This window comes from Brassica oleracea, chromosome C9 (assembly GCF_000695525.1).
Source record: "Brassica oleracea var. oleracea cultivar TO1000 chromosome C9, BOL, whole genome shotgun sequence".
Taxonomy (NCBI): Eukaryota; Viridiplantae; Streptophyta; class Magnoliopsida; order Brassicales; family Brassicaceae; genus Brassica; species Brassica oleracea.
Window position 1 is genome coordinate 7,264,074 of NC_027756.1, and position 27,290 is coordinate 7,291,363.

General features: G+C 34.9%; 5 protein-coding genes and 1 long non-coding RNA gene across 9 annotated transcripts; 3 read left to right on the forward strand and 3 right to left on the reverse strand.

Moving 5' to 3' along the window:
• Positions 1-1,105: 1,105 nt before the first annotated feature.
• LOC106315802 (PXMP2/4 family protein 4-like) lies at positions 1,106-2,496 on the reverse strand. The gene is made up of 4 exons (XM_013753626.1): positions 2,084-2,496; positions 1,757-1,991; positions 1,549-1,673; positions 1,106-1,442 (listed from the first exon to the last, which is right to left on the reverse strand). The coding sequence occupies exons 1-4, from the start codon at positions 2,489-2,491 to the stop codon at positions 1,353-1,355; spliced, it is 858 nt and encodes a 285-aa protein (XP_013609080.1). The 5' UTR covers positions 2,492-2,496; the 3' UTR covers positions 1,106-1,352.
• A 3,158-nt stretch (positions 2,497-5,654) lies between these two features.
• Positions 5,655-7,121, forward strand: LOC106315732 (classical arabinogalactan protein 9). Its single transcript, XM_013753545.1, has 2 exons — positions 5,655-6,197; positions 6,955-7,121. Exons 1-2 carry the CDS (start codon positions 5,745-5,747, stop codon positions 7,018-7,020), a joined length of 519 nt encoding a protein of 172 aa, XP_013608999.1. The 5' UTR covers positions 5,655-5,744; the 3' UTR covers positions 7,021-7,121.
• Positions 7,122-10,480: 3,359 nt separating this feature from the next.
• LOC106316977 lies at positions 10,481-12,258 on the forward strand. Of its 3 annotated transcripts, XR_001265018.1 has the most exons (5): positions 10,481-10,634; positions 10,713-10,825; positions 11,287-11,432; positions 11,563-11,656; positions 12,046-12,258. It is a non-coding gene; the product is annotated as an uncharacterized LOC106316977 (long non-coding RNA). The 3 variants fall into 3 exon arrangements; XR_001265016.1 differs by having other exon boundaries at positions 11,287-11,656; XR_001265017.1 differs by having other exon boundaries at positions 11,306-11,656.
• A 1,609-nt stretch (positions 12,259-13,867) lies between these two features.
• Positions 13,868-14,698, forward strand: LOC106316287 (gibberellin-regulated protein 7). Of its 2 annotated transcripts, none has more exons than XM_013754160.1 (2): positions 13,868-14,020; positions 14,247-14,698. In XM_013754160.1, exons 1-2 carry the CDS (start codon positions 13,942-13,944, stop codon positions 14,492-14,494), a joined length of 327 nt encoding a protein of 108 aa, XP_013609614.1. In that variant the 5' UTR covers positions 13,868-13,941; the 3' UTR covers positions 14,495-14,698. The 2 variants fall into 2 exon arrangements, with proteins under 2 accessions (XP_013609614.1, XP_013609617.1); XM_013754163.1 differs by having other exon boundaries at positions 14,253-14,653.
• A 5,495-nt stretch (positions 14,699-20,193) lies between these two features.
• Positions 20,194-22,368, reverse strand: LOC106319463. The gene is made up of 6 exons (XM_013757792.1): positions 22,012-22,368; positions 21,716-21,921; positions 21,314-21,578; positions 21,109-21,216; positions 20,774-21,018; positions 20,194-20,620 (listed from the first exon to the last, which is right to left on the reverse strand). Exons 1-6 carry the CDS (start codon positions 22,231-22,233, stop codon positions 20,515-20,517), a joined length of 1,152 nt encoding a protein of 383 aa, XP_013613246.1. The 5' UTR covers positions 22,234-22,368; the 3' UTR covers positions 20,194-20,514.
• A 2,204-nt stretch (positions 22,369-24,572) lies between these two features.
• LOC106315388 (probable indole-3-acetic acid-amido synthetase GH3.1) lies at positions 24,573-26,912 on the reverse strand. The gene is made up of 2 exons (XM_013753114.1): positions 26,370-26,912; positions 24,573-26,154 (listed from the first exon to the last, which is right to left on the reverse strand). Exons 1-2 carry the CDS (start codon positions 26,789-26,791, stop codon positions 24,804-24,806), a joined length of 1,773 nt encoding a protein of 590 aa, XP_013608568.1. The 5' UTR covers positions 26,792-26,912; the 3' UTR covers positions 24,573-24,803.
• Between the last annotated feature and the right edge of the window lie 378 nt (positions 26,913-27,290).

Below are 27,290 nucleotides of genomic sequence, written 5' to 3' on the forward strand. Positions count from 1 at the left end.
CCATATGAAGTTCCCCGCCTTGTCTTCTTCGCAACTGTTGATGCCAACATCTCAGTCTCTGGCCATTCTTCTCTGTCATCACCAGAAGGAGCCACATTTACCTTCTGCTTCTTCGAAACTCTAGGAGACAGAGTTGAACCACGCCTCGTGGCCTTCACCGGAGATGGCGACCCATATGAAGTTCCCCTCCTCGTGGTCTTCTCCGGAGATGACGCAGGCGACCCATATGAAGTTCCCCGCCTTGTCTTCGACGCCTTCGACACCTCTGTAGATGCCAACATCGATATCCCTTCAACGCTTTTACGAATCCTCGATCTCTCCGGCGATGACAAACTCACAGAAGCATCGCGTTCTCCACCTTCTTCGACTCTTGAACCGCTTCGTCATTCCCGTAATCGAAATTCCTCATCGCTCCGAAAATCATTACCTCCCTTCCATTCCTTGTGAACTTCGTATTTACCATCTCCTCACCATTACAAGAGAAATCCCCAAATCGATTTGAGAAATTAGGGTTACGTTCAAACACGGGTTTCATTTTGTTTGATTGAAATTAAACACATCTTTTGATCAATAAAAATAAACATGTGTGATAATCTTCCGAAAAGTCCACTAGCTCAGTGGCAAAACCCCCTTAGGACCACGAGTGCACGGGTTCGAGTCCAGGCAACAACAATTTTAATTAAGCAAAACGACGTCGTCTTGAGATTTTGTGTTTAACAAAACAACTGAATGAAACGACGTAGTTTCACTACACGGCAATAATTAACGGTGAGTTAGCACTGTCTTAATTGTCGGTTAACGGTGTGTTAATCTGGTTAATCAACAGTAAGTTTGTGAATTAACTAAAAAAGTCAACAAAAGATCAGGGTTTTATTGGTCAGGTTCGAGTACAGGTTTTTGTTGGCAATTTCCGCAAAGTTCAGTGTTTTTTTGGCCGATTTCTCATATACATAACGACTCCAATGGCTTCCTTAAACATTGAGTCAACCGAATAAGAAACAGGGTGATCACATCATAGACAGTCCTGATTCACTCATCTCTGAGCGTCTCTCATCCAAGAATTCCTTCAGTACACGTATATAGCTGTGTTGTACGATGTGACATCTGTTTTAACATATATCATCTAAGCTCATACAACAATTCTTCTTTACACTTTTTGTAGAATGCAAAGAACAATTTTGGAGTCAAATAGAGACGGTGGAAATCCAAGTGGATTTGACAGTAAGAATGTTGCCCCGTCTTTGAACGGAACAAAAATAATAGTACAATACAAATAGGACGTGTCTGGGGTTTATTCGGTTCTTTCAATCACATGCAATGTGCAACACAATGTTAGAAGATATCCGAGTGTTTCAGCTTGAAATTGCGGCTGGTTTTTCACGATTTCCCATGTAAGTCATGTAGATGGACCACACATACGAAAATGAGTTGCTTACAAGAGGCTGCAGGATAAACAAAACAAGAGAGCAGGTTGAGTGGAATCCTGAGATAAAGCAGCAATGGAGGGAAGAAAGTAAATCCTTTGAAAGAGAAGAAGTGACTCGTTACCTGTAAATGAACGGGGAAGAACTTGAATGTTATAAAATCACAAACAGGCCAATACATGACACAGTTTAACATAACTGGAAGAAGGTCCCTTTTCAATCGGGCAAGTATATCAGAACCGCCTTCACCTGAGCAAACAAAAGCGCTTAAAGAACATTGGTTTCGTGTTGTAATTAAACCACCTGCATCATTCGAATTCAAGAAGCTTTACCCTGTAGTAACGCGTTGAACGATAAGAAAATAACCATAATGGTAGGCCCGTAGACGGTCTGTCCCATGGCCATTTTCTTAAACGTTGTGATGAAATCTTGTTTGGGAAAGAGTCTTGACATGAAACCGAACCATTGGTGTTGGACAGGGCCCAAGATAAGTAGACCGTATGCTCCCATCCTTGCTGTCCTCACCAGGTCATAAGAATCTGAAGAAGATTTCTCCTTCGTAATGGTCTGTTGAAACAAATCAAATGAACAATTATAATTAAGTTCTAACAGACTCAAAGAAAACAAATATACAAATGGAAACCCGAAAAAGTGAGAACCTGAGAGGACAAATCGGCGGCGATGTAAATAAGGGAAGAGGTGATTCCTTTGGTGAGGACGGGGCGTGATTTCACCATACCAAGATACCATCCCACTAAACCAACAGACGAGGAAGACGATGAAGAGAAACCCGAGGAAGAAGGAGGTGAGATTCTTGATTGTTTTGGTCTCCCGAGAGGCTGATTCGAGCGGAAATAAGGCCTCGATTGCAATCTTGTTCCGCTTTTGCCAAACGGATCTGATGCCGCCGCGTTCCGCCGTATCAGCTGGGCGGCGGCGTTTCTGAACAAGGCTCCGCTCATTGTTGTGAGCTTCTCCGAGAATCTGGGGATTGTTATCGGAAGCGTGTTTTCAAAGCTGAAAGTACTTTCAATGTTGGACTTTGGTTCAATAAAGAGGATGGGCATTTCGGGATGCGGGATTCGTACACATAACTTGAAATTGTAAAAGAAACAAGACGGTTTTGAGATTTTTTTTTTTTTTTTAATTCAAAATCATTTGCATAAGGATTAACTATTACAGTATAACCTCTTTAAATTAATACTCTATAAATTAATATACACTAAAAATTTCTATAAAATAATATAATTTTATAATCCCAAATTGAGTTTTTAGTTCAATTAGTATATCGATAAATTAATATCTCTATAAATTAATAAAAAAAAATTAGTTTTGGTGTAGTCCCAACGTTATCAATTTATAGAGGTTTCAATTGAGATAATTTTAGAAAATTTTAAAAGTTTCAGAAATTTTTGAAAAAAATTATATATAATATCTATCTATCTATTCTATTAAAATAAAATTATTGTTTTATCTACGTTTGAGAAATCATATTTGTTGAGAAATCATATTAGGGACCATTTAATTAATTACATAACATATCATATTTGATTATTTATATTAATCAATAAAATATATAACATTTCTATAAAAATATTAATAATCAATAAAAATATTAATAATAAATAAAATAAACTATAAAGTTCAATTTTATTATTAGTTATAACAAAAGCTGTTGAAAAATAATTTAACAAAATCCAAAAAACAAATATTTAAAATATTTTTTATTAAATAATACAGTAATTAATTTTGTAATTAGTAATATACTCTAATTATAAATTAATATTAATTAAAATTTTATTATAAACAAAAAAACTAACCTATTTTTTATAAATTTTATAATTATAGTCTATACTATATTAAAATATAAGTATAATAAATATGAAAAAAACTATTTAATTGGCAAATAATTTATTTTATTTTTAAAAAATACTGCATTTAAATAAATTATCATTCACCATTGAAACAGGTTAAAATTTGTCAACTATGTAATATATTTATACAAAAAGATAAAATTATTAACAATAAGTTGAACTTTTATATCTACAACTTCTTCAAACTTATTTGAATAAAATTTTCTACTTGATTATTTCAGATTATGAATTTATTGTATTGCACTCAAAAACGTAATAACAATTAATAATGTAATAAGAAACATTAACCATAAGATTAAAGAGTTACACAATATGTAACACTAAAATTTAAATTATATATTTAGAATGTTTATGATAATATTAAAGTTATACATAACCTTTATAAAATTAAAAAAATATCTGCAAAGACGTGCAGATTACATTCTAATCTATACTATTAAAAAAAGAATCATCCCAAAAATCTATTTAAAAGTTGCTTCAACTATTCATATTTAATCCAACCTATTATATACAACCAAATATTATAAATAACCTCTATTGAAGCAGCAATTAAATCCTGTCACATTTTTTGGAATCTGCCCAAAAATCTAATTAAAAGTTGTTGCACAAATTCATCTTTAATCATTCTATTATATACAACCAAATACTATTACTAACTTATATATTAAAGCAACAATTAAATCATGTTACATTTTATTAAACCCACGTTTACAATTAATCGTGATTTCTACACACATTTGATATTAATTGTATATCTTCACTTTAATCATTCTTCACATCTCTTTATATATTTATTTGTACTTATATCATTTAGCTACTTGATGTCTAGTTCTACCTTTCTAGTTGCCTAGCTGTAGCTGTCATATTGCCCAACCGCCTAGCTGTCATACTGCCTAACTACCAAGCTGCTTTGCGACATGGAAACCTGGAAAGTTGAACAACCTGACAACTTGGAGAGCTGGCGAACTGGAGACCTGACGAACTGGAGACCTTACGATCTATAGAGCCTATGACCTGGAGAGCTGACGACCTACCGACCTGATGACTTAATCGCCTACCTGACGAAGATACTTCTCTTCTAGCTTCCTAGCTCGAAGAGAGAGACCAAAATGACTAGCTAAATAAAGAACTTTCTCGAGCAATAACACCTCATACCACACATAAAAGATGTTTCCTAAAAACTACGTTTGACTTGATTCCGATAAGAATATATAGGCAGCTTTTTCTAAAGGCACAACTTATACTCCCTCAGTTTTTTAATGTTACATATTCTAGATTTTTCACACATTTTAATAAAACACATTAAATTTGCATATTTTTTTGTGTTTATCTTTGTTTCATAATTTTAAGCCAATAACAATTCAGTAAATGCAATTAAATTTTTTGAAATTTGCAATTAGTTAATAAAACATGTCTTGAAAATGTAAAAAATGGATCTTTTTAAAATAAATTTTTTTCCTAGAATATGTAATATCAAGGAACAGAGAGGGAGTAGTATATTTAATTTCATCAATGACCAGCTCTTGTAAGTTTGTTCATCAGACAAAGATTGGAAACCTAATTCTCGAAGACTCAACACACTTAATATGATGAGTCGAAGGGCCTTTCTTCGAGGTATGAAGCAATAAATGAAGAATAGAGCTAAAAAAAACCTAACAAAGGCTTCTTTGTTGTGCAGTCAACCAAAAATCCTAATCCTATTTTATGAGCGGATGTTAGGATCCATCAATTAACATTTTAAACAATATATAAAATGTTAAATTGGTTAAGGTTCTAAAGGCTTCTACGCACAGATCTGAGATTCGAACCCTAGACTATGAAATTTCTTATAGATTACAGAAAATTTAAGTTTTAAGTAATGGAGAAGAACGATTTATTAATGCAGGCTACGAAAAGAAAGATTTACAAAAAAGCTTTAACATGATGCAAGTAAATCTGATCAGGAATATATTTTTATATGACTGATCGGATGATTCAGTTAAGCGTAGATCTTCATAAGACAGGTAATTATTCTCGGTTGTGGATTGTTTATGTAATTTTCATAAATATAATATAGTAATAAATCAGCATTTAAAAAAAACAATTTATAAAAAAATATGTATTTGGTGAGATCCATAATTCTTTTTATTACTTAGCTAAGCACCTAAGCTAAAGTTGCTTTTACATGTTTGGAAATTAGAGTAACTAATTGATACAACTCATACACATTCCCATCATTATAATTTGATAAAACTCGCCGACGTGTCAACAGATCTAGCATCGCCAACTCTCACATGGCATCATGACAATATATACACTACAGAACTTCAATACGACGCAATGTATATGCGTTTCGATGTGATTCCACTTTTTCTATTTAAATAAATCATTTTCCTCCTTCTACATTTCCTTTACATAGAACCATCAGAGACTTCATTATTCGAAAAACAAAAGAAAGAAAGAAAAAATGGGTCGGCAATTTGTTATCGTTGCGATCTGCATCGTCCTCGTCGCCGGCGTCGGAGGTCAAGCTCCGTCTACACCACCAACAGCTACACCAGCACCACCGACTCCAACCACTCCCCCACCAGCAGCGACTCCTCCTCCTGTCTCAGCTCCTCCACCAGTCACCACTTCACCTCCTCCAGCCACCACCGCTCCTCCTCCGGCTACTCCTCCTCCTGTTGCTTCTCCACCTCCAGCAACTCCTCCTCCCGTCGCTACTCCTCCCCCCGTCGCTACTCCTCCTCCAGCTCTTCTTGCATCTCCTCCCGCTCAGGTTCCGGCTCTTGCTCCGACTACGAAGCCAGACACTCCTTCTTTATCTCCGTTGTCTAGCCCACCTTCTCCGGCGACTGATGCTCCGGGACCGAGCACCGAGTCGCTCTCTCCAGGACCTTCCACTGATTCAAATGACCAGGTCCGTACACTTTCTTACATTTGACTGGAATCTAACGCAATGCGTTTCAGATCTGAGATGTTTTTGACTTCGACACTCGTTCACTTAAGCTTGCACTAGATAATCACTGATTAGATCTAAAACCGTTCTTGAATCACATGATTAGCGCAATTTAACATAGGAAGCCTAACTATGTTCTAAGTTAGCAGTTGTAAACGCAATTTAGCAAGGGAGTCCTAATCCGCGCCGTTTCGGTTTCGCCGATTTTCGGACCGTTGCTGTAGCTTCTGTCTCGAGATCTTCGAACTCAAGCCTTGGCGCCTGGGGTTCAGGAGTCACGTGAGTTGGCAGTATGCACGTGAACGTTATTAACTTCCACGTGTCCATATGTCCGGACCAGTGAAATTCGATTTTAAAAGTTTTTTTTGTGCAAATTCGATTTTAAAAGTTTTTTTTTGTGCAAATTCGATTTTAAAAGTAGATCTAGTTATTATTTACAAAAAAAGTAGATCTAGTTTACTTTTCTTTTGGTCATAAAATTGTTTTTAGTGGAATAAAATAGTCCAAAAGCATGCATGAATCACGGAATTCTCCAGGATTACTTTATGATTACGACCCCTGGACTTTAGAATCTTTCAAATGGTTAACCCGGATTAATAAGATCTCAGGAAACTCCTATTTTGAAATTAACTCTGATCGAATTATCACTTCTTAAATAAAGATGCTTCTCTAACCAATAAAAATGAAATGTTAGTCCCAACTTTTTTATGTTTTGCAGAATGGTGCAACCAAGACGGTTTCGAGCTTGGTACTTGGATCTGTTCTCGTTTGGTTTATGATCTAAGGGGGAAGGCTTTTCCACGGTGTTCTTTACAATTAATTTTTATGACGGACGTTTGTTTCTTCCATTGTTATTACTTTGGGGACTAAATTCTTTTGGGATTATAAGGATATTATTGAGTGTGTTGAGATGGAGATATCAGAATATTTTGTTTAGATATATTTTGTGGCTACTTATCCTAGGCATGGTCATACGGGGTCCCAATCGGGTTTTGGTTTTTCGGGTTTATCAAAATTAACTCTATTCAGATTATATAAAAATTCGGTTCGGGACCGGTTCGGGTTCGGGTCGGGGTTAGTAAATCTTCAAAGAACCGGTATAACCCATTGTACTTTCGGGTTCGGGTCTCATTGGTGTACTATAAATTGCTTTCTTCCATGTGTGTTATCTCTATTCGTTTGCCTCTGACCTCTTTCTTGATGCTAGACATTAACTGGGGTGGGGTTTCAAACACACATACTAAACGAGTGGGCAATCAAACCTAGAAGAGGAGGAAAACATAAATTTGTTATCAACCTGTGACAAGGAGTTTGCTGTTTAACGGATATATATTATGCTTTGGAATCAAAACCCTATAAAGTTTTGTGTATGGAAGGTGTTAAGAAATCTGCATATCTGTGAAACAAACCAATTCTCAAACATCTTATATGGAACTTGGGAGTTCGCAACAAAGAGGAACATAACATACGAGAAAGAGCATAACTTGAACAATGAATAAACTCTCAACAAGACACACCACGAGCCACGAGACACACGCCATTATCTCCAAAAGTTGGAATGTCATAAGGTCTACAACTGCATGTATGTATGATTTCAAAAAGCTTTGTATTTCATGTGGCTCATCTCTTAATGTAATTTATACACATTTTACTGTTGGTAAAATCCAGGTTTAGGATAATTCCATCTTTTACCGGCCTTTAAATTTTTTATCAGAAATATATTCACCTCTTTTATGCCACAAGATATACTTATCATTAGTACATGTTTTATGCTTTAATTATCTTTTAATGTGCAGAACTAGATGTGTTTTAAGAGGTTGATCAGCCAATGTTAACTAAATAGGCCATCAGCTAATATCCTAGAATGTATTTAAGTAGAGTTCAAGAATAAATCTTAAAACAATCATCTCTTTAAGTCGATTTAAAAAATCAATCATCTAGTTTTCTTAATGAAACAAAAACTTATGGTAAATTGATGGAATATAAAATGTTTGAAATAAATCTGAACAAAATCCACTGCCAATAGCTTCAATTAGCACTTTGTCTCTGATTTCCATACCTAAGTAGTTTTCACTTGAATTCATGGTTTTTATCATAAAGCATGCACAAAATTAGTTACATGTACATTAGCACAATCATTTGTCCACCAATTTTAGAAGAAATATTATAAGATTAGATTCGAAAATCTTACGGAACTTAAAGTGTTACATTTTTCAAACTATTTTGTTCTTTTACTGCAATCATTCTGCAAGTGTCCAGACCTTTTCATCTTTCATTTTTTTTTGCATTTTTCTTCATTTACTTGATATTCATTATAGGGGATGCTCTTTTATTACTTAGTTAGATCTAGCTCCTTGAACATAATGGACAACTTTAGTACCTTTACGGCCAAGCCTAGTCTCCTATCAAACCATTTTATTAGTGAGTTCATTCAACTTCCACCTTACATATGTGGTGTTATAATTAACTTGGAATGGTTCATACTTAGAAAGTAATGAATTTAGGATAAATTGGACAAGAAATGAATCTTCCACACTCATTCTTAAATACTTTAATTTAGCTGAATATTGGTCATTTCAATGCAATGTTCATGTATATACCTTATCTCATTAGTCTTTATGGTTGTAAGATCTGCCATAAATTTCTCAACTAGAGATTTGCTTGCAGTCTTAAGTAATTCTTCTATATATATAAGATATTTTTTTAGTTTTTTCAGCCAACATAAAGAAAATTTTAATGTTGTTAGTTATTGTATATTAAGAACATAATGCTTAGTCTATTCAATTTCACCCAAACTTTATGGAAATCTTTTTCGTCTTCAGTACTATCCACTATTAGCAAATTTGACTCATCTTTATGGAGTGTCAAATACACTATAGTACTCTTAATATGAACTCAAATTTCTCTTTTCATTCCAAGAAGTTGGTTCCTGTAGGGACTAGAATATAAGAGATCATAGATGACAATCTTTCGAACAAAAACTTAATAGTTTTTGTGATCCAACAAAGTTAAATTAGACTTTCAAAGATAATCAACACACGCATTTCTTGCATACATATGCTAAGAAATTATGATGCTCATGTGGGTAGCAACCATTCTTTCATTAATAATCATATGATATTGAAAACATTTATGAGTAAAATATCAATTTACTCAGACTACGCTATCTGTGGATATATTCAGTCTACACAATAAAAATACTATAAGTTATATGATCATATTTTGTGTACATAGTCTACATGTTGGTAACTAATTGTTAATCAAAATATCAAATACTTATCTAAACAATAATTTTCATTTTGCAGATCATTTAGAGTAAAGTCACTGTGGTAATATCTAAACTCTAAGTTGGCAGTTTATATGAAATATTGTTTTATACAAATCATGCACACATTACTTAATTTGATTCATTACGATTTATGTATATAAATTTATGCATTCGTTATTTCTCTTAGAGATCAGAATAGAATACACACATATAAGGTATGATTCATGATTTCTGAAAAACTCTTGTCTGTTTTATACATACAAATTAAACATTAATGTAGATCTAATTTTCATTACCTAAGTATAGATCTACTTTCATCATCTAAACATAAATCTGTTATACTTTCCGGATTAGCTATATGTTTATAACCATTAGCTCTTATACCACATGTAAACATTATTTACATGAACTCTAAGGATCTTTAACATCTAGACTGATTACATAATATAACTATAAGTAAGATTAGTGGAGTATCTCAATTCATCGTTGCGGAAATCTTCTTGAATAGTTTTGACTATGGAAGATGAGTTCTTGATCTTTAAGTTGGAGTTAAAACTTATTTTCTCTTGCCTACAAACCTTTCTTGTGTTGCTTTTTTAGTGTTTGTGATGTCTTTAAGATGGAGAAAAGACATTTATCTACAGGTGGGGAGAGATCTTTCTCATCAAGTTTTGATTACTTCTTCACTACGACTTTATTTTTTTCTTAGCAAATTTATTCTTTAATCTCAACCATCCATCAAAGTTGAGTAATGAAAAGTATTTATACTTTTAAAATCATTCATTCATTCGTTGAACTTTTTCTCTTTGAATGCATTGAATTTAATTCAAATGTTTTTATATCACTTATATACTAAAGCACAAGTCATATAACTAATCAAAATTTTACACATAATCAACATTTATAAAAATCAATAAAACATTAATTTAAACAAGGTGAATGTTACGTAAATCGTATCAACGGTTACAACCCACAATCTTTCTTTCCTCATCCACGATCTTTCTTCCCATATGCACAAATCTAGCATAAAACTGATGAGGAATTGTACTTCATCCTTTCTTGCTCTCCATGTCTCTCTTGCATCATTTTTCCTCTATTTCCTCAATTCTAAGTTTTTGCAGTTGATAGAGGTTTAGGCACTTCTCTTCAACTCGATTCCGTGTTCTATACATATATTTCACCTAAGTAATATGTGATCACTTTTGCAGGAAACAAAGTGAAGATGTCATTGGATTATACCCATCTTTCTCAACTGATTCTTTCTAAAAAAGAATGGAAGAAAAGCTAGAAAGTTGTTGGATATTCAACTTATAATTTCCAGGTGAGTTAATTACAAAAATAACTTTACTTTTAAAGTTGTGTTGATCATTCGTGGTTATATTTCTTTGGATAATATGCCATTGTAGGCATGGATCTCAGACCAGGTTCAGAACAAAGAAATATTTTACAAGGCTTGATAATTGATCCTTCCTTACTGATTACCCTCATGAAAACTAGAGATTTAATCATGTCTGGTTTGTAATCTAAAGCCACGTTATAACTAAATATGAATTTATTGTCAAATCCATTTTATTTTACATTGATTGCATTGTTTTTAACTAAACAAGAAGAAATTTCTCTCACTTTTGTTTTCTGGTTAACTAGCTACTAAGTTATTAAGAAATTAATTATTGTATATCAAAATGATATGCAATTAAAAACACACACATATCTGTTAGTATCCAATCCAAAGTTCTTTGTTTCAACTTTATATCTGAAAGGTAAGTAGTTTTATGTATGTAGGTGTGGTTTCTGATATTAGGAACATTCAATACGGAAGAAGATTTGAGTAGAAACAGAGGAGAATGAAACAAAAAAGTACAAAGGAAGCAGAAGCACCCGCAAGGTGATTCAGTTAAATATGGAACTCTAGAGTTTCTTCACCAAAAGTAAGTCTCAACATTTATTTACCATTTTAAAACTATTCTTGGATATTGCTATACATTTTGATATGTGCTTAATACTTTTAAGTCATTATTACATCCTGTGATGTTCATGTTGTGGTGGATACATATATAGTCTATGCTCTGCAAGTATATGTGTTGCTAGGATTCATCTTCACTGGAGCCGGAATTGAAATATACCATAAAAAGGTTGTCTAACTTCAAAAAAGGTAATGTCTAGAAACCCATGAACGCTCAGTACGAGAATCTCTATAATGTTTTTGTATTATCAAGCATATGATTTTGTGATTATGTAAATGTTAATAATTTTGAGAAACTTTACTTGATTTAAGTGACAATAAGGATCATATTTTTCACAATTTCCTTTCAATTATACTATTTAATCAATGTTTAGTCATCTATGTCATTTAGATTTAAAAACTATAGCAGTATTAAGTAAATAGTAAAGATCACATATTTTCAAACTAAAGTGCAAGTAAATTTGATTATTTAAATTATTTTCTATTGTTATGTACTGATTTGTTTTCGTAGAATGATGTTTATGTGCTACATGCTATTTTTTTTACTGTTTTAATTGAATTTGTAAGATTATTTGCAGATATTGAATGAATTACTCGATGTAAAAGCCAAAGACAGATTGGTCACAGAGCATGTTGATTATGAGAAAAAGGTACTGGAAAGAAGAGCAAGATAGAAGTAAATCAAGAAAACTTCATACTAATATTTGTATGCAACGAACTAATTTATAATAATGTAAAAAACTAAACAGATGTAACATAGTTTTTATATGTTTGTGGGTTACTCAGTAATAAATGTGTTAGTATTTTTAAGTATAAATATGAAATATTTTTATGTCTATTTTTATTTTATTTAGCTAAATTTTATACATGTAACTTTTAGTTATGGATATATATAGCTAAAATTTGATATTATTTATAAAAAAACATTTACGCACTGGGGCACACCAGTTGTTATATATTTTATGAGTCATCAAATGAGAAACTTCATAAAATAAGTTACTTGTCTATTAGTTAATCCTTATTAGAAACTAAACTATTTTAGTTACCATTTTATCGATCACCAAGTGTTTTTAGAGTTTAACGATATCAATAAAATATAAATGTACCATAAAACTACACAATGGTATAGAAATATTTATCTACTAATGAATGTACTTCTTACAATACCATGGAAAGTACCGGAACATGTCTTTTGATTACATTTACTTCGTCCTCGATAGTGGTTGAAAAATGTTCCATTTGGCTAAAAACAAACAAAGTAGGTGAGTATGGGAGTCATGTGCGGAAACCGCGTGGAAATTGGACTTCAGGAGACCATCTCGTTGTTTGTTCATGTTCATTCTCCATCTGTTACCTGCCTGTTTCCCTCAATAATTCATGAATAGATTAACATATTTATTCATGAGAATATAACAATTAATTGATCCAATTACTTGTGATCGCTACATCTTTATTATCAATATTATAACCATGGTATCTCAAACTACTCAAGCTATTTTTAAAAAGCAAGCTAATATTTTTAGTTCGCTAAAAAGGTAAAAAAAAACTATAACTAATTTCTAATGAACAATTGCATATATTCTTATTATAAATAATAAATATATAAAATGTGAAAATAATGAAAACTGGTCTATTGTTGAAGAATCATAATGGGATTGAGAGACTACGGTTCGTGTATTCTTTTGAGATCTCACCCTTTTTAAAAAAATTGAAAGTATCTTGGGTTTACGAAGAAGTCCAAACTAATTTTCAGAAAAAAAATACAATTTACATATAAACCATTTATTAGTATGCAAATAGATATAAAAAAAATAATGTGATTTATTTTCGCGTACGTGATGAAATTAAGACACGTGTCGAACACATCTCTTTACCACTTGACAATAAGCTTTCAAACGATTTCACCTTATTTTTTTGATAATATTGGTGTGATCCCAAAGGCTTTCTAAGGCCAAATACTAATCACCAATAAATCTATAGAAATCCAGGTTTTCTTGATAATTAAAGCGTTTTGGATGGCCAAAAAAAATCGAACCCATGGCGAAAGTTCCAGCTAGAACCCGTTTACCACTAAGTCAAGACCACTTAGTTAGATTTCGCCTTTTTGTGTATTGTATATCCCCTAAATTGTAAAAAACATATATAAATAAGTATTTATTTTAGTGTAGGATCCCGAGTTATTAAAATCAATATGTTAAAAACTTCGTATTTACACAGGTTTTAGAGATTATACTGAAATGTTGGTTTGGAATTCTTTATTATTGAAAGAGAATGAAAATAAGAACAATAGAACATGTTGGTTTTATTTAATAAAGATAATGGAAATTGGAAGGGAATATTACTTTAAGTCCATTAAAAATAATGAAGTTGGTAGCTTGGCCTATAAAATGCCAATAAAGAGACCACAAGGACATTGTAAACTTGATCCTTGCTAACCATCCTCAGTGAGTTAAAGACAACCAGTGAAATTAAACATGAAGATAATTCTCTCCATATTCTTTGTTGCCTCATTTCTTATAATCACTTCATCTCTTGCTTCGGCTACTATCTCAGGTTTGTTAATCTCTTCCAAGCCTCTTTTCTTCTTAATCTACTTTATATAATTAACTATGATATTACTTGGTCTAACTGATTTAGGTAATATATGTTTTTGATACTTATTGATCAAAAATTCAGCAAAGATAAGTGAACTTACTCTACATTGCATAACATGCAAAACTTTTAAGGATATAAATATACGTGTACAAAAATCTGGAATGAATATTTCATGATGATGAAGGTGGTGGTGGTGGTGGTGCGGTAGCTCCAGCGCCGGAGATCAAAGATGGAGCAGAGTTAGAGAAATGGTGTGGAGGGAAGTGTGAAGTGAGATGCGAAGAAGCAGGGATGAAGGATAGATGTTTGAAGTATTGTGGGATATGCTGCAAAGAGTGTAAGTGTGTTCCTTCAGGAACTTATGGGAACAAGCATGAGTGTGCTTGCTATCGTGACAAGCTCAGCAGCAAAAAGACTCCCAAGTGTCCTTGATTATACATTTCGATCTCCATCCAAATTTCTAAATAAACAAAAAAGAAAGATCCGGTGAACCAAATATATATGGATCTTTTGCTTATGAGTTTTTTTCCCTTCAATTGTCCTTTGTAATTCCCGGTGTTTTTTTCTTGATAAGTTATTCCCGGTGTTAAATTGGTTTGAGTTATTATAATGTGGAATTATAAACTTACCAATCAATCGAAGCTATCTATTACTCCACATAAGATTATGTTTCGTATTTCACCAATTAAAAATTGAAGCAAGTCAAAGTAGGTAAAACAAATTTGTGAAAAGAAAACATATTTGAAGAACGATGAATGCAATGTGTAAAACTGGTTTTACCATATAATAAACAAATACATTGCATGAATCGGTGATAAAAATAATTTTTGAATCGATAATTTTATAAATGCTTTTTTTTTTAACAAACTATTTCTCGCAAATATTTTCTTAACCCAAAAATGTATTTTACGTACAAACGAGTGTGAGGGCTAATACTTTCGAAAGAAAGCAGATGAACGTGTTTGGTAAATAATTATATGATAGAATTGCGACAACGTCTAGGAGGTTTTAAAAGACTGACTATCGTGTTAGGTTCATCACGTGCTTCAACTACTTCTTTGTCTACGTTTTCGACTTTTCCAATATTTTTCTGGGTATAATGAAACAAATAATTTACATGTACCTTAATATTACGAATAATTGGATCTTGGTTCGTCTGCGCATCCATCCATATGATCCATCCACACTATTCTCATGCTTTCTTATCCAACCAGGTCCAACAGATACTTAACCGAATATCTTTGTTTCTTAGTCACTCTAGAAGAAATAAAGAGAGACGGCTCAGTCGCAATAGAGCCATCTAGTACAGTCAATACGTCAGCCACACTAACGCTCCACAACCAGCCATTAATCTACTCATGATCAGAAAGAACAGTAACTCGACCCAACAGCTCCAAAATCCGACAATGACTCCTCGCATCTAATCTAAGATTACCTATACTCGACCAGACAGCCAACAAAAACATCAGTTGTCCATTGATCCCCCGGTGGATGGACGCTCAGTCAGTCTCATCTATCGCAAAACAAGTTTGATAGCTCTCGTCTTGCTTCTTTTCGATCACCCATAATCCGTGCGTCTCTACACCTTAACAGAATGCTTCGACTTCACTGTCCCATTTACACTCAGTTAAGGATCATTTACCAATCGTCGCACTATTCTGATCTGTCTTTCCGTGCAGACGATCATTAACACATGATCACCCTCAGACTCCCTAACCAATGACATATCCGTTTCCGCTGCAATTCCCTATCGCGAAATATCTCCCAACAAACATTGATCAGTACGATCCAGTCTACACTGAATCGGTTTCTCCCTGACTTACAGGCCGTAAGTTTGTACTGTGAGTGTCTCTGTGTTAAGTATAGATCGATTGTTGCCATAAACTATACCGTAATCCACTAATCCCTTGCTCTGGTTCAATCATCATTAGCTCAACCGCTGCTGTCTTAGTAGTTCTTCCTGATCTTTCACGATCATCCGAACATGGATCATAACCGCCTCAGACATAACAAATATCTCCCTATGACTCGCCAATGATCTCCCAATTATCTTCGGCCTCCTTCGCAGTATGTCCTCAAGGACCCGCGATCATCTCTCCAGAGTAGAACAAATGATCCACCCGCCTTTGAATTATACATCGATCAGACTTGATGAAGACTCTCACCAGTCAGTTCCTTGATCACAGTTGATCTCTATATATCTGGACATCTCTACAGACCCGATCACTACTTTATCAAACTGATCTGCGCTCGATCCCTATCGAATGTAAATGTAAGTTCTCCTTGCAATCCATCGCTTTACTCGCATCAAGCCCTGGCGTGACTCAGACCATGGCAAGGTCTCCATCTAGACTCACGATCGACTCTCACCCCAGCCATCAACAACTTGATTCTCCTCTCTCTTAGTTCTCGGTTTTCTCTATGTTTCTTAGTTCTAAAAACTGTGTGAGGAAAAGTAAATTCCCATTTTCCCACGAAAATACCATTAAAAAGGAGTTCTGGCGGTTACTTCTCGGCCTTAACCGCCCTAACCACCCAAGTAAGTTGTTACCCTAATTAATGTACCTGCTCACTAACAGTCCAGGAATAACCGTTCCTCCCTCAGTTTTCTGAAAGTAACTGTCTCAGACATTTATTTAATCTTCCTTGGCCAACTGCCTGATGACGGTTATAGAATTCCCATAACCGCCCTAGCATCAGTTAAGCAGTTCAGTAACTTCTCCAGTAACTGCCAGACAGTGTTTTCACGACCGACCTGGACCCGCGGTCGGACCGGTAAACCCGGTGACCCAACATGTATTCCGGTTTGGGTTTTAAGAAATATCCACTATTTAAAAACCCGGTAAAATCCGCAAAAACCCGTTAAAACCCGGAACCCGGACACCGGTTGAACCAGTAGATAACTCTTAGTTACTTTTTTAGTTTTTTTAAAATTGTGATACTAAAGTCGGTTGGATATTCCAAATAAAAAGGTTAGTTTTTCAGTTTTTCACTTATCAATTTCCTAGTATTGTCTTTCTTGCGGCTGTCTCACATACTCTGTATCCCCGACTAAGTTTATAGTTTTTATTTGTTCATCATGATATGTTTTGTATGAATCAAAGTTAGTAGTCTTATTCTAATTGTTTATGCAATACCATATGACATGAATCATGTTCTGCGTGACCTTTTTTTTATGTGACTATTGTTTTGTTTAATCACAATGATGTGTCATGTTCTGTTTGTTTTGTACAACACTATATATTTCCTTATGTCCCATGATTTGTAAAAAACTTTGTGTATGATTTTTACAGGAAATGGAGACTGACCCTGAGGAAAACTACGAAGAAATAGCTGCTGCAAACCGTTCGGTCCGAGGAAAAAAAGATAGTGAAATTGCAGGGTCCTATGTGATTCAGTCTCTGTTCTAAAAGGCGGCCGCCTAACCGCATGGTCGGCCGAGTAGTCGCTCCACGTCAATGAACCAACTCGATTAAGACCAATTCGGTCACATTAATCGGTTCACATATAGTCGACCGCCTAACTGATTTAATCGGTTCAAAACAGATTTCTCAGCGAGTAACTATCCGTATTATTTAACTTTATGAGTATATGCTTGGCTCAGTAACCGTTCCCGCCAAAACACACATCAGTCAGTCCTTACACTAACTAACTGATCTTAGATGACAAGTCATGTGCCTTGTCTAAAATCCAACCAGCTTTATCTGACAAGCTCAACCACTATGTTCGGCCCCGACAGTAACATTGTCCTAGACGATACGTTTAATATTGACTAGCTCATCTGATCAGTCTAGCTTACCCATCCTTATATAATCAGTTTTCGGAACGCGGCGCTATAATTATCTTGGTCTAAGTATACAAATAAGTATACCAACCTACATAGGGTTGTTACATTTTTTTCATTTGAGAAATTGGGTCAACCATAACAGTTTAGGAAATNATATAGGTAATTCCGCCATCATTGATATTTTTATGGTGCAATTTCTTCCTAATTTTTCAAAATCAATATCAACTGTTGAATTTGAATTTGGCATATGAATTTGATAGTGAATTATTCAAAAAAATATTATTCAAGAAAGAATTGGCTACTACTAGTAGTTTAAATATTAAAATCGACAGGGGGAATACTAATCGGCTAAGAATGTTTCTAGATTATAAAGCAATAATTTCTAAAACCCTAACTCTCTCTCTTGCCTGCTTTTTCTAAGAATCACTATATCGTATTCGTATAAGAGTTTGTTGGCACAATTTCTTCTTTCTTACTCTATTTTCTTTTTCTTTTAGGTTGATTTCCAATTTTGTTATTGGGTTTGAAATCATTAATTTAGAGAGACTGAATTCGTCGTTCGATGAGCTTTGGAAAGGGAAATAAAGTCATGTTCAACAATATTCCACATGACTTAAAAGCGGACAATATACATTAAAAATTCTATAAATTAATAACGTTAAAATTACAATATTTTATTAATTTATAGAATTACTAATTTATGAAATTTTCTTTATATAGATATTTATATTTAGAATGCATTTTTATATAAAATATGAAAATATTTAATTTTACTACATATACTTTAATCAAAATTTGAAATTTTGACTTTGGTTTTGTTTTACTATATTATTTAGTGTATATAAGAGTATGTTTCATATAATTTAAATGTGATTTTAATATAATTTTATTAAATATTATTAAAATATCTTGAAGTATTAAGAAACGATGCAAATAATTCTATTTTAATTTAAAATAAGTAATATGGTGTTTTGTTTATACATAGATAAAATGTATACATATATAAATTATTAATTTATGATTTTAATAGACTATATATTTACATAGGATTTTCTGAAAAAAAATATTATCTTATGATTTTATCGATTTGTGTTATATTTTGATCTAGTCTAACTCTGAACCAAAGAATTTTATTAATTTATTGAGTGTTATTTTATAAAGTTTCTGGTGTATTATGTTGGAAACGGTTTATATTGATTCAGTTCTAATTAAGTAATTTTATTTAGATAAAAAAACAAAAGAGAATAATACAACGATAATAGTTGCCATAAAACTATGTTTAAGACACACACGTCGCTTATTATTTGAGAAGCATTATAGCATTTGAGCTATTACATATGTCAATACTAGAATAATTTTTAAAATCTTTATAGAAATAGGTTAAACATATACACTATAATTTTCATTAAACTAACCATAAATTCTGTTACAAAAAAAAAAACTAACCATAAATTCTTTATTTTTTTTCTTTAAAAACCTACAGAACTACCTAATGTGATAAAAAAATATATGACAATTAATGATTTTGCATAATTAAGATTTGATAACAGTTTGTGCATCTTCTATCATTTTTGTTTAATTTTATAATATTAAAAGAAATTAAAAAATCACATTAATCATATAATAAAAATTTAGATTTTTCTGTATATTTTATATTTTAAATTTCTAAAAAATGGCTATAAATTACAAAAAATATTAAAAGTCTCACACAGAACATTTTTTATTAGGATTTTATTTTTTTTATTATAACAACATACAAATAATAATAAAATTATATGAGTAAAAAGTTTCATTTAATAGATATTTAGGTTAAATATATATATATATTAATATCGTTTAAATGAAATTATATACCGTATAAAAATACATAATTATTGTAATTTTAAATTTTATATTGAACAAGTATTGAGAATTTAAAATTTTAATTTTAAAATTTGAATTGAATTTTAAAAAATGATTATAAATTAGTAAAACTATTAAAAGTCCCACATTGCAAAATTTTATTATTAACAATTTAAATTTTTGGTTATAAAAAATATATGAATAATCATAAATAATACGAGTACAAAGACTAATTTAATATATAGTCATATTAAGAATATACTATATCTCAGTTCAAAAAAAAAAAGAATATAATATATCTAAAACTTTTCACATCAGTCCAGGAGGCGTGTTGGTTTAGTGGTTGTGCACTTGTACCGGCTGCTCGTATTTGTCGCGGCATCTGTTAGGGGACTGATGTGAAAGGTCTTCGATTCTGCAATTTGGACGCTAAAACGAACTCTAATTTTGGCACTTTCGATGTGTGTTTCACATGCGCGCGAGTATTATAAGAGCACTCACATTTCATGTCATTCCTTCATATATTAATGACAAGACAAAGTATATTCCCAAATACAGTTACATTTAGCTTTACTGCTTTACAGGTCCACCAATACAATACTGCAAATACAAAACAAATTTTAGCAAGAGCAATCTCATAAGTTTTAGTTTTCCTAGCACATGAATTGCCAGGCTAACGCCAAACTGCATATATGTGCATGATCTAAAGCTCCAACGCTGGCCAGTCTTCCCCTCCACTTGCACACTTTGTTGGTTCAAGTATGTAAGCAAAGGCCGGTGATACAAAAGATTTAAGACGATATTGAGAAAAATAAAGATAGCTTCAAGCAACGTTTTCAGACCCATTAGCATCGCATGTCAAATTTAGAACCTCCATTAGTTCCATTCGATATTCCAAACCTCTGAGATAGTGTCCTAACAGCATGCACCTTCAAGGAGAAAAAAAACACACACTATAATTATAAGATGTCTTTGATAATAGAACTAATTCCCAATAAAGCTTTCTTTTGCGAGGATCTATTTGTGTAATTCCATGTGAAACCTTAGCAAGCAAGAGAGGGAGAAAGCAAGGCAAATCTAACCAGAAGAGAAGACGAGCAAGGTAATCTCGAGTTAGTGAGATCAGAGGCTGAAAATGAAGCGAAGTGTTCTCTACAAGTTCAGCACAATCTTCGTCGCCTTTTGCATTCACAGTTTCAGTAGGTGGAGCTTCTGATGTTGGCAATTTAGAGTGCATTTTCGGTGATAGGGTTGCGAGAAGACCGTGAACAACAGAGTGGATTGTCTCTTTCACCTCAGGAGCCGCGGGTTCTGACAACTCAGCTACCTGTTAAGAAAAAAACATAGTTTAGATGGTCAGAGAGATTTGGAAATGAAACCAACATTGCCCCCATGAGTCAGTGATTTTGACACAAACCTTCTCAGGTTGCAGCGATCTTAAATAGTCTAACAAATCATTCTTCTCTTCGCCAACAAACTGCTGCATTTGAAGGGCAGCGTTTTTTCGCCTCACTTCTTGTAATTCCTGTAAAATGCATTGACAAAATATACTTTGCTTTTTTTTTTTTAATTATTATTAAATAAGGCTAAACAGAAAAATAGGATTGAATTAGAAACCGTACCTTTTTAACAGAAGACAACTGTGACTGCAAACGGAAGATATATTCTTGAGCTTCAGAGGAAACTCTGCCAAGACCTTCTTTATCAATCATTTCAGAGAGGCTTTGCGTTTTACCATCCATTGTGGACGAACCATTGTTTTCAACACAAACGTCATCCGGTTCCGTATCAGTCCCTTTCACGATAGTGTGGCTTTCGAAGTCCTCATCATCCATGTCAAGGTTTTTTTCGAGGAAAAGCCGATACTCAGCATTCCTCAATGTATACCTACAGTATAGCCAAAACATCAGAAAGATAAAATCTATTAGAAAAGCAGACAAGACAAAATCAAATCATCCAGTGGCACAAAAGTAATTGACTTTCACGACGATGATCATAAAGAGCAGGAACATATATATATATACCCAGTCATCATGGAAGAGACCAAAAGCTTAGACAAAGGCTCCCAAAGAGATTGGATGTGGACTTGAAACCTATCAGAAGGGAGGAGACCCAACATTCCCGAGATTGTTCTCTTCATAGCGTCCAAAGTAGTGAGTGGAACATCTTTCTGAATCTGACTCACATCTAACGGTTCAATCTCTTGGATAACATCTGCAATTAAGCACTTCTGAGAGAGAGCAAAAAAAAAACCCAATTTCAAATTCAAATTCCACAAAGAGAAAATAAAAACAGAGTTTTTTAAGAAAAAGAAGAAAACCTTGGGTGATCGAGAATCGGAATGGAGTGCGAAATCGTCGAGGGAGAAGCCATCGTCGCTGAAACTGTTCGGAGAAGTTGAGGCGGATGCGGCGAGAGTTAGGGGTCGGAATCTCGAGTTGGATCGGAAGAGGAACGGAGAGGAAGGGTTTGTGGGTTTGTTACGGATGGTGACTCGAGGAAGAGAAAGGGAGAAGCAAGAGATCGTCGTCGTCGTCGACATCGCCGGAAGCTTGATGGCGAAATTGTACGAAGATTCGTCTTCTTCTTCTTCCTCTTCCTCTTCCTCTGAGCTGATGAAACCCTAATTCCCCTTTTGCGAGTCTGATTTGGAGTATTTGTTGGCCACATAACAAACCGGAACGTGACAAAAACGATGAATAACACTCATCCGTCAGCGATTACGGTTTGCTGTTAACCGTTCTACTACAAGGTGGCTGGCTTAGTTGTTGAACCGGTAGTAGCCCCGTTTTGTTTTTTTTTTTTTCAATTAAAAAACTTATATGGGTTGAACCCAGTAGAATTTGAAAATAGACAGGTTTTTGCTAAATAGTCAACAAGCTTTATCGGACTCACGCGAAACAAAGTAAATGGAACAAGAAACAAATGCAGAAGACTAAAGGATGGAGACGATGTCCGCCATCACTTCGTGGAGCTCCAACGATCGATGATCGACAACCCGAGGATAAAGCTCTGACGAGCACTTGACAGTCTGTGCGAAGACAGGTATGTGTGAAATGGAGGCTGATCGCATGATAGAGAGCAACTCTGACCTCGGCGATGCAAGGAGACGATACGTGGGATTGCGATTGAGAGCCCCGATTCAATTCGCGTGATAATATGTATATCTTCTACACTTCTACACAATATGGCCATCTATTGTCATTTAGGATTACAATCACTTCCAACCACCATTTTGGTGTGACCCAGATCGAAACAGACTTTTCGAAATTTCCAAACTTCTTCCTCCACATCAGGAGCAGTCGTTTGATCACTCATTTTCTCTCTTGGTTAGACTAACCAATGCTCCCTAAAATAAACATAACTTTTGGTCGCACAGTTAAATTTGACCTCTCTTTTTTTTTCATATTATTGACCTTAAACCTGCATATGCAAGCTAACTTAATTTTCTTTTCGATGTCCAAACTTGAACTCACTTGTTTGTGTTAACTGCCAAACTTCTAAGGTGTTGTTCGTTTGCTCACCCAGGTGATCCAATCTGGGTGAAAATGCAAATCGATGTTCGTTTTATGCATTATAATATTACATCCAGATGGAACATCCAGCTGAATTTTTAAAAACTCTTCTCAAATTCTCACCCAAATGAAGGTGAATCTTGATGGTGCATCTGAATGCAGATGCATCTAGTTCAGTCCAAATGATAAATGACAAAAATGACTTTTTAAAATCAAAATATTATTTTCAAACCGTAAATTCCGTTTTTTTTTGCATATACATTTTTTCGCCAGAACCAAAAAATGCATTTTTCCGCCAAAACAGGAAAAACGCATTTTTCCGCTAAAACCGAAAAACACATTTTTCCGCCAAAACCGTAAAAATTGCATTTTCCCGCCAAAACCAAAAAAAAAGTATTTTCCCACCAAAACCACAAAAAAAATCAATTTCTCGCCAAAACGGGAAAACGCAATTTTCCCAAAACCGGAAAATGCATTTTCTCGCCAAAACTGGAAAAAACAATTTTCCCGCCAAAAACACAAAAAACACTTTTCCCGTCAAAAATGCAAAAATGCACATTTCCCGCCAAAACCGCAAAAAATGCATTTTTCCGCCAAAATCCCGAAAAAAAAATTTTCCCGTCAAACCCGTAGAAAAGCACTTTTTCATCAAAAACGCATTTTCCACCAAAACCGCAAAACACACTTTTCCCGCCAAAACCGCAAAAAACGTATTTTCCGCCAAACCCATAAAATGTATTTTTCTGCCAAAACCATAAAGATGCACTTTTTCGTCAAAAACACATAATTTTTCCTTATTTTTCCTCAAAAACACATTTTTCCTCGAGAACCGCATAAATATTTTTCGCGAAAACCGTAAAAATGATATTTTTCCGCCGAAACGTAAAAAATATATTTTAGTCATTTTGTTAACAAGTCTATAAAATGTATTTTTCTGCCAAAACCATAAAGATGCACTTTTTCGTCAAAAACACATAATTTTTCCTTATTTTTCCTCAAAAACACATTTTTCCTCGAGAACCGCATAAATATTTTTCGCGAAAACCGTAAAAATGATATTTTTCCGCCGAAACGTAAAAAATATATTTTAGTCATTTTGTTAACAAGTCTACCTAGATGCAGATGCAAGTTAAAAATGAAAAGCAAACGAACATAGTTGCATTCAGATGATTCATCTAGATGCATGAACGAAATGAAAAAAATAAACAACACACAGATAGAACATCTAGATGGACCATCTGGATCATCTGGATGTATCTTCCAGATGTACAAACGAACGGTGCCAACTCTTTTACCCAATGCATCTTCAAACAAATTTACCGATAGAATGACAATAATTTCCATCAAAGCATACATGGTCCCTGGGAATATAAAAACTTCTCTAACCAGGATTTTTGGTCCCAACTAGAAAGAGAAAACAAATTACACAGAGAATCCACATGGAAAAATAAACGAGATGAGATTAAAAAAAACACTATGAAAAGAAAAAGAAAAACTAATTCACCAGCGAGGAATCTAATTATATTACAATACCAAAGCGCTTATCAATTTAAAGCCTTTGACTTTGACTTCACCAATGAAAAACATGGGCCTGCCCTTATCTCCTCCTCCTCTCCGGCGTCCAATGCGGTAAAGCTGGGCTAAAATGTGCCGACACAACCCTAGAATCAAGTAGCTCCACTATAGGTGTGAAGTTCACGCACCTCGGTACCTTGTACTGGTTAATTGACGCACCTCTTGAGATGGCGTAGTCCATCAACTCCTCGAACGTCCCGTTTCTTACCACCCTAATCTCCAACGGTCCAACGGAGTTATCAGCGACTCGACATTGGCGGTAAACCGAGTTCAACGACTCTTCCATCTCGAGGCAGCATCGAGTCAGAGTATCATGACTTGGTTGCCTCTCTCCGTCCCTCACTAACAACTCCCAGTACAAGACGTAGTGGCCCGGGATCGTGCTTGTGTCTGCGTAGCTAGTGTACTCCGCTACACGGGTGCCGCACTCTTTGAGAAGCAGCTTTGATGCGTTCTCCACCGCTTTCTGAAGCTCAGACTCGTCAGTCTTGTCAGAGTCGATGCTGAGGAGGACGTTCTTCCTCCTCACAAAATGAAACTGAGGTGCTGAGTTGTGGAAGCCCGTGACTCTGAGGATGTCACCAACTCGGTATCGACATAGACCGGCATAGGTCGTGACAACGAGTTCGTACTCTTTGCCGATCTTTACGTCAACAAGTTCAACGGCCTTGGAGCCGCCAAGAGGGATAAACTCGAAGTAGGCCATGTTGGGCATAATGGTGTACGAAACTTCAGATGGTTTGCTCATCGGGTTAAGGTTTAAACCAAAGTAACACTCGGAGGAAGCGTACATAGTGCAAGCCATGGGGAGGCCACCGCTATAATATTCCAATGTTGGGATATATTGAGCCATGGCTCCAGTTACGATGACATCAAGGTACTTAGTGTTGGGCCAAATCCGGGTGATGATTCCTTCCCAATTTTCCGTCTGGCACTCCTGGCGGATGAACTCCGCCAGGTGCTGGTCCGGTTTGAGAATATCAGACATGCACTGCCTTATAGACGGGTCGGTTATCTCAGAGTCGAGGGAACCTGACTCAATGTCGTTGGCCAAGCGAGACCAGTGAAGCTGGAGGAATCGGATGGCACGGAGGAGACCAGAGGCAAAAACAGCGCCCACACGGAGGACAGAGAGGCGGTCAAGGAGGCCGCATAGCATCTGAGAGTACATGCTCTGGAAGGAGTCGGCACAGAGAATGGCTTCGTTGGGACTAGTGTACACGTTGTAGGGGTCGTATGGTCGGGACCTGAATTTATCACTCTTGTAGTAGCTGGTTAAGACTGGTCGAGCCGGTAGCCCACCCGGTGTCTTTGTTTCCGACTTAACGAACAGGAAGTACAATCCCTTTCCTTTATCTAGTCCTGGCACATACCTGTTCCAGAAAGGACAGAAAATGGTCAACGCTTGAACTAATTATAAAGAAATTTAATTAACAAATATGTACAGTCTACAAAGTTTTTATTTTTGTTTATTATTTATTTTGTGAAGAAATATTAGATTGAATTTGGACCCGAGACCTACAGTAAATATTTTTTTGTTAACCTTGACACACCATAGGACTAAGTTTTATCAATGTGAAGGACTTACAAATTCATGACGGGCATGAGGAGACTATAAAGAAGCTGGCGACGGTCGAGCTCTTCTTGAATGGTCGGCATGAGTTTCCTCTCTCCGGCTGAGGTTCCGGAGCTGGTGAGGAACTCGGAGATGGGATGGGCGGATAAGATGGGAGATCGGTCTCCGTCAGCGATACGTTGGATCTCGGGCTGGAGATCTTCGTAGGTAATGATTGGAAGCTTTGATTTAAAGGTATCACGGTCTGTGGCACCTCCAAGGTTGAAGCGACGGAGGTACTCCGTCTCAGCGTTGCGTCTCAGAATCTCTGCTAGGAGGTTTTCTTGAACCGTATCTGCATTTCGAGTCATTTCCTCGATGAAACGGAGGGCTTTCGCGTCTTTTTCACACGCTGGAGGTCCCAATGGCGACGAGAGGCTAGAGTCTACGGCCATAGTTATGTCTTTTCTTGATTCACTCTTTTTTGTCTCTGATTTATGGAGAGGAAAAAAACTAAACAAGGACAAAGAAGTTGGGTTAGAGAGAGAAAGTTTGTGTTTATTACAAGTTGGGATGTGTTTTGGGATTGAAGAGCTTGGTGGGGGCACCTATTTATATAAAGGCTGGTGGTCTGAAAATGCCACGTCACATGGCCAAACAAACGTGAGATCGGACAATAACCTCAAATAATCTAAACTTATTACTTTCCAATCTTAACTAAGATATTGCACGCGCTCCTCTAAGACAAATCTCTTTTATGATCTATCAAATTATTACACAACGCAATGAAAACATTTTCTTAAGCAGGATATGTATTTTACCATAAGTAGCTAATATATACTCCATATATATAGTTTTCTTTTGACTTGGCAATGCAAATAAGAGACGATCTTGAGAGTAACACAAACGAACAAATCAAGAAAAGTAAGTTACAAGAGAAAACTGGACACTGAT